This window comes from Parasteatoda tepidariorum, chromosome 10, assembly GCF_043381705.1.
Source record: "Parasteatoda tepidariorum isolate YZ-2023 chromosome 10, CAS_Ptep_4.0, whole genome shotgun sequence".
Classification (NCBI taxonomy): domain Eukaryota; kingdom Metazoa; phylum Arthropoda; class Arachnida; order Araneae; family Theridiidae; genus Parasteatoda; species Parasteatoda tepidariorum.
This window is the reverse complement of record NC_092213.1, coordinates 49,942,635-49,950,365: the sequence shown is the minus strand read 5'-3', so window position 1 is coordinate 49,950,365 and position 7,731 is coordinate 49,942,635. Positions and strand designations below refer to the sequence as shown.

The following is a 7,731-nucleotide window of genomic DNA, read 5'->3' as shown; positions in this document are numbered from 1 at the left end:
CAATGCGCAAAATAAAAACTGGACCACCCTGAATAGCTTTTGATCGAATGAAGGTATTTTCACGTTCAAGGACTCAATGGTTAGAAGGATGACCTAATTAGTGCAGACCATGTTTTGAGTTACGACATCAGCCACGAAATCGTACTTTCTCTAAATAAACATAGTTACTTTTTCTCTCGATGAATGGGTACTTGCAACCCCCAAAATATAGGGATATATGGTTAGTTTTGTCAGGAGAGTGGTCGAAAGTTTGGACCCTTTACTGATAATTGTTCTTTTTTGATTCCGCCATATCTCGAGAACTTTTTAAGAAAATTAAAAACATTTTGCACACAAATATAAAATTAATTTAACTACTGATAAATCCAATTTTGCTTTATTAAATATATAATAAAATAATATATAATATTAAATATATAATAAAAAATTGGATTGTAAATTATGCAATTTTTGACATTATTTTAAAAAATGTATTTTTACACAGCAAATTAGAAAGTTTGAGCCCAATTAGTCAGATAGTTCCTGAAAAATCAAATTCTAAAAATACGACTTTTTCAAAATAAGATTTCTGATAAACTATTTGACCGATTTCGCTCAAATTTCGCTTTGTCCTTTAAAATAATTTTATAATCATGTAATAAACTACTAATCTTACAGTTTAATATATTATATTTAAATAAACGAATTTTATAAATTTGTGCAAAAATTTTTCAATTCGCTTAAAATTTTTTCGAGATATTGTGAAATACGCAAAAAGTAAAATTAACATAAAGGGGTCCAAACTTTGGACAGCTCTCCTGGTCAAGCTATTGGGACCCTAATTCTGAGATTACGGTTAGCCCTTACATTTTATAAGTTTGAAATCCGAATTCGTCGAAAAAATGTTACGCTTATTCAGAGAAAGTACGTTTTTGCGTCTAATTTCGTAACTTAAAATATCGTTAATTATTCAGCATATTTGAGGTCACCCCTTTGAACCATTAATATTAAATCCCAGAACGTGAAGATTCGATCATTAGATCAAAAGTTAATCAGGGTGTAAAACATATGTTTATACATTTCATGACCTGTTACATTAGGCTTCCTAATTCTCCCTGCACTGGGTAAACAACTGTAGTGGATTGAGCATCCTGCTATGATTTTACCTTCCACAATGGTTTTTCACCAGGCATTTATAATGCTTTTTTACCCGCCTAAATAATACTTAAAAAAGTTTAGCTACGTATTCGACAGCTTTTTATGCTCGGTATCTTTATACTCTTTGTAGTGACTTATAGAACATCAACACTATTTTAGATAATTTATGTTGAAGTCACAAGAAATAAAAAAAAATAAAAAGACAATCAATGATTTATATTCTTTTTTCGAAAAAAATAGTATTCTTAGTAAATAATCAGCTGTTTTGCATTAAATAATTTTAAGCAGTAGAATGTTTTTAATTTCTTAACAAGGTTTAATTCTTAGGTAGCAGACAATAATTCATTTTTAAAAAAACTTGACAATAATTTAAAAAAGAACTTTACTTTAAGGAAAACCTAAATTAAAGTACTAAAAAAAATGATTAGTATATTGATGAGGAAATAATAAACGTAGTAGGGTAAAGAATAAGATTTTTAAAAATGTAAAAATTTAGTTAAATAGTTGGTAAAATAGTTCTGCGAAACATTTCCGGACAGGTGATTAAAAAATTACTTTTTAGACGATATATTAGATGTTGAGAAATTTGCGATGATATGAAATATGCTTAAATATGTCTATTACGTATATCTATTAATGTTTATAAAAAATATGTTCACGAAATTGATAAATATTTTATTCTAAATCTATTCATACCTATGTATGTTATTGAAATTGTATCAGTTATTGAGAAAAAAAAATTAAAAATTTTAAAATAATCTCATTAAATAAGCACAATCTCGTGTATAATCATATTCTATCAGAAGCATGCTTTGATAAAATTCGACATTCGTTGAATAAAATGTTTTTTATTCAATAAAATGCTATATTCAAATTTCTTTACTAAATTGCGAATAGATTTTTAGACGACTAAAACAGAAACATCGTATTTTACAGTTTAAAAAAAAATAAAATTAAAAAGATTAGCAAACGATTACTAGCGAAAAAAATATGAATGAAATTTTACGCTACGTGCGCTAAGTCAAGTTCCTCGTAAGTTTATCACATTTTAATATTAATCGCCCCATTTAATTATTTCTTCATTGTCGCCAAATTATTTTAAAACAGTTGAAACTTTAGATTTTTCAATTGAAAAATATGTAGATTAATATGGCATAAAAAAATCCATACCCTTTAATTCAAAATTTTTTCATCCTTACTTTAATTAAATAATAAAAAATAATAAATAATTATTAAAAGTTATTTTTTTCATGAAATTATCTTTGGGGACGTGAGTTTTCTGAGTGGGTGCAATTTTGTTTTTGAATTGCTTCATTAGTTTTTAAAATATGACTGAAAACGCAAAAAGCGAAATTAACATTAAGGGGTCCAAACTTTGAATCGCTCTCCTGACCAAAGTATGGGGACCACACTTTCCAGATTGCGACTGCCCCCTATATTTTGAAGATAAAGAATCCAAATATCTAAAAAAATATATATGTTTATTCAGAGAAAGTACGTTTTTGTGTCTGATTTCGTAACTTAATTAATAGTTAGCACTAATTAATTAGCATATTTGAGGTCACCCCCAGNAAGTGTGCGGATTATTTCTTTTCGCGTATGATTCGTTTGCCGAACGATGATATGGAGGGGAATAATCAATTTTTGGTTGTGTTAGCTGTAATGACGATTCTCTCGATTCTAATTCGATTTTGATAAACTTCATTAATTCATTTACATTAAACTGACCTTTAGATTCTTTTATTTTGTTATATCCCAAACTAACATCAGGAGGTAATAGTTTTAGAATTATGGGACACAAAAGCTGGCCATACGAACCAGATGCGACCTTCAAACTTTCAAGGGAACGAATATTAATTTCAAGTTGATCATATAAATTTCGAAACGCTCTCAAATTAGAAGAGTTTTTCACGGGTTCTAAATTAAGGAGTTTAGTCATGTGACCATTAATTACAAGATCCTCTCGTCCAAATCTATCAGATATTAATTTTATGCATTTGTCATAATTAGAATCTGTCAAACAAAAACCCTTAATAGAATTTAATGCCAAACCACCCAACGAATTTTTTAAGTAATGGAATTTTTCGACATTTGATAATTCGGTATTTTTATGCACTGCATCTTCAAATTGGGCCCAAAATTCAAGCCATAAACAGGGGTCTCCAAAATATTTAGGCAAAGTTAATTTCGGTAAAGAAATCAATTTTTTGTGTTCTATCATGGGAGTTCTATTTAATGAACTTAGAGGTAAATTTTCGTGACTAGAAACCGATTGCGTTTCTTCATTAATTTTATCAATTTTTCGTTTAAATTTACTTTTCCATTTTAAAATTTTCTCCGAATATTCATCAACCGAAATTATTTCCCATTCAATTTCGTCAACGGAAATAAATGCCTCTATCTTCATGTTAAGTTTTACAAGCTCATATTCTTTTTCAATCAATTGATCGTATAAGGTTTTTAGTTCTTCATTTTTATTCTCATCATCTAAATTTTCATCTTTATAACAGGATTCTATTTTATTAAGCAGTTTAGTCGTTAATGCTCTATATGTTGTTCTCTTTTGAATGGTTTTTTTCTTCGAGTTTTCATCAATTTCATCTGTCTCATTATCACTGACCGACATGGTTATTCAAATTCAATTCTAAAGTTCCCAAATTCAAAATTCAATTCTATTCAAGTTTCAAACAAATTCAAAAATCAAAGTCACTTACATGAGTCATCCACATCTGCCCACGTAATGGCGCCACAAATGAAAAAAGGTTTATTCGTCTCGGGGAAAATAATCTTACACAACTTTATTGAGACAAAACACATAGAGAACTAAAACTACATATACATAAAGCAAAAATTAACATTTACTATTCACGTGACTTTATACTGCCATCTATATTTCATTTTGAAAACTACTTTAACATGAACAGATAAGATTATGGAATTTGTACAAGGAAATTCATGTAACGGAACGGAAGTTTGATGAGATCGAAATTTAAATTGTAAATATAACTGTTGCCACATTTTATGATGAAACATGAAATGTCGGAAAAATAAATATATTCAATTATAAAGTTCTGCATTTTTTTATAAAAAATTTGTTTCAATAACACACTTTTAATGTTTAAAACTTCAAAAAGAATTCATTAATTTAATGTTTCTGATAAGTAGCTGAATTTCTTACTGAAAAGTTAGAATTTCGATTTAAAAATTTTTCAGAATTATATCGCTTCTTTCTGAGGAAAGTTTTTTCTAATTGAATTGGTTAAAATTAGGGATGGATCAGATTATAAACGGTCATTTATACAACTGAGTAGTTAAATACATTATTTTCGCTTATTAAAAATAATTTTTTCTTAAAATAAAACGCCTATTTGATTTAATTCGGATACAAAACCACGAATATTTTGTGTAAAAAAATATATTTAACTTCATCGTTACTTTAAATGGTACAATAAAATTTTATATATCTAAAAATTCAAACAGGCTAAAACTATCACAAGTTAATATATTAGTTATGACAAAAGAATAACTTAAATATAATGCTAAGCAAAACACTTTTAATTTAATTGTACCCTAATCATTTCATCAGCAGTCAAAATATTACACAATGAATATTGCAAAAATTTCAGAAAATTGAGCAACCTTGTTTAAATTGACCACAGTGCTGACGTAAAATGGTAAATGGATCATTGGTTATTGTCCAATTGCTGTCGAGCTAACCGTGTGAGGTTTTTGCGATTATTCTCTCCTTGTAGCGCAAAGACAGGTTTACTCCATTACAAAGTTCTCCACGAAGGCCAGTTTTTCACAGTTCTTGATCTGGGAGTTACTTTGTCGTCGCACGTGGTAAGGGACACTTCTCTATTATGACCCGTCTAGGAGCACAAGAAGGAACAGTTCATAGTAGGATTGCACCCTAAGCATTGTATGACGGCAACTCTGGGCATGGATTCTAATGAAATTTTAATTTTAACTTTACCATGGAATCATATCTTTGCATACGATCTGTGTATGTTGATAAAATACTACATTATTCATTAGTTTTGATTTTTCATCTGTAATATAAAATGTGCTTGTGATTCTCTCTCTTATAACTCTTTGTTCTAGTGTTCTGAAATTAGGACAGAGGTGTAAAGGATTAATTATAGTTCATGATCCGAACAATTGTTAAAAAATTTCAATTGATCATTTGGTACAGACGTTTAAAAAATGATATTTCCCCATATCAATTAGCCCTTATAAATGAAATTTCAGACGATTTTGTTTATTAAATATTTTAAAGATAACATCGGGATTGTTTGCTAGCTTATAGCTTTCATAAATAGTTTTTATTATTTAAAAAAAATAGTTTATTGCAATTTTTTAAATGTTTAGTTGTTTTTTATTCTTTATGTCTCAATTATTAACAAGAACGTGGTAGTATAAGTGGACTACCTCCCCGAATGAGTATTCCTAAAGTAATCTGAAACCACGTATTTATTTATTATAATTTTTTTTTTGACTGTTTGAAACGTATTACTGTGAAACGAAATTATTTTGAATTAATGCTAATTTAAATTAAATAAATTAGATACTGAAACGCAAAATTAATGGAGAAATAATTTTTTTTGTTTAGAAGAAAAGAAACAACTTGTAATACTTTTTTCGACGCCAATGATGCTTATTTAATTTTGATAATGAGTACTAGCTGAAATTAAAAAATAAGCTATTGACTAAAATGCAAAATGAGAAATTTAATTTATTCGTCTAAGAGAAAGGTAAAAAATCGTTGTGTTATTACTGACAATGATGCTTAATTAAATTTGGTGAAGGCAATATTGGTATCATGATTATTGGTGTAGTTTTATTATAGATACCGTTGAAAGGAGTTTTTCATTGCCCTACGAATTATCCTAAGCATTTAACTAAACCACCTTTTTGTGGTACATTTTGGTGATTGTGAGTCTTCTTCGTTCAATAGCATTTGTATTTGAACCGACCGAACTCTAAGGGTAGTAGTACTGTGTGTGTAGGGGTCAGGAAACTGGCCTTGCATCAGAAAGCTTCTGGGTTCGAATCCCAGGCATGGCATGGATGTTCTTTCATTCTCCATACTATCTGTCCATCCTGTGGGTGCATCGTTGGCCCACCTAATATGGTGCCAATGAAAGAGCTAACAAATCTGCCCCGTAAATGTCTGTATAGACGAAATGTTAACACAGGTGTACATTGGAAATAAATGAAATTATAAAAAATTATTTTAGGTTTTCTTTATCTAATAACACAAAGCTACCGAGAAGGACAAATAATAATAATAAATAAATAAATAAATAAAAATGAAATTATTTTAAATGTATTAATTGTGTTTTTATATGTCTTTTAGTTTTCTACATGATTCTGTAATGTTGTTCTGTATTAAATTAATAATTATTTAATTTTTTTTCAACCCGTATTAAGAACGGGCATCCAGCTAGTAATGTAATAAGATCAAATTTCTCTCATCGGCAATAATATTTCGAACTCATTATTTAGATAGCATATATTATTACATTACTGTTTCAAACTCACGCGAAATTTATTCAGGAGAAAACCTGATCAATAACTTCTAAATTTCAGATATAAGATAAGAATTGAACTTATGAGGAAGTCGCCAGAAAGAAGTTTTTATTTGTCACTTCAACACGTGTATCCAACTATTATCCAACTATTATCATTTGCTTATACTCTTAATCTTACTACTTCCTCTTACGCAAAATGAGAAGATAATTTTCTACAGCGCGTGTCTAGAAGGTTACTGATAACGTGTTGTTTCGACGGCGCGTGTTGCTAATAATTTATAGATGTATCAGATACGCTGCAGGAAGTATACACACGGAATCGAACGATTGTTATAAAAAGCATACTTTTGCATGTTTCCTTCTGCTTCGACATGAAGTGTTTCATATTTACCGTTTTATTGATCACAGTGGTAATTCTTGTAACAGTACAAGGTCAAGGTGGTAGTCCTGGTTCTCCTGGAGCACCAGGTATTCCAGGTTGCCCTGCTGGCCCAGGAGGGGCCGGTAGTCCAGGAGGCGCTGGTGGCCCAGGAGGCACTGGTGGTAATGGAGGCACTGGGGGCCAGGGAGGAACTGGTTTTCGTAATTGCCCTGGTGGACCAGGAGGGGCCGGTGGACCAGGAGGTGCAGGTGGTCCAAGAGGAGGTGGTGGTACAGGAGGCGGAGGTGGAGGAGGAGGCCCTGGTTCTCCACCTGGAAGTCCTGGTACTCCTGGACCACCAGGTAGTCCAGGAGGTGCCGGAGGTCCAATAGGAGCTGCTGCTCCAGGAGGCACTGGTGGAATGATCATGCTACCCTTGTATCCAGAGTGTGCCACTTATGGTAAATTAATGCACGATATGTTTAAAGGTAAGTTATTGTAAATACATGTTAAACTGATTTTTGTACTGTTTAAGATTGGAACACTTTTAAAGTTTCAGTAAATAAAATAAGAAATAGCTTATTATGTAGCAGCTACTGATTTTTATGTAATATGGTTGGTAGAATGCAAAATATAGATCTCATCATTGTGTAGAAGCCACTGTTAATCATGTATTGTAAAAATGATTAATTGTTTTCA

At 30.5% G+C, this 7,731-nt stretch overlaps 2 protein-coding genes across 3 annotated transcripts in view; one reads left to right on the top strand and one right to left on the bottom strand.

Annotated features, from left to right (window-relative positions):
* Positions 1–7,731, bottom strand: part of LOC122271244 (cuticle collagen 2-like) — a 120,150-nt gene that overhangs the window by 14,498 nt on the left and 97,921 nt on the right. The window lies entirely within an intron of this gene.
* LOC122268318 (uncharacterized PE-PGRS family protein PE_PGRS20-like) overlaps positions 6,826–7,731 on the top strand; it is a 12,303-nt gene continuing 11,397 nt past the window's right edge. The window contains exons 1-2 of the mRNA XM_071186456.1: positions 6,826–7,520; positions 7,568–7,590. Of these exons, the coding sequence (XP_071042557.1) occupies positions 7,043–7,520; positions 7,568–7,590 (501 nt within the window). The 5' untranslated portion in view covers positions 6,826–7,042. The remainder of the gene's footprint in view (positions 7,521–7,567; positions 7,591–7,731) is intronic.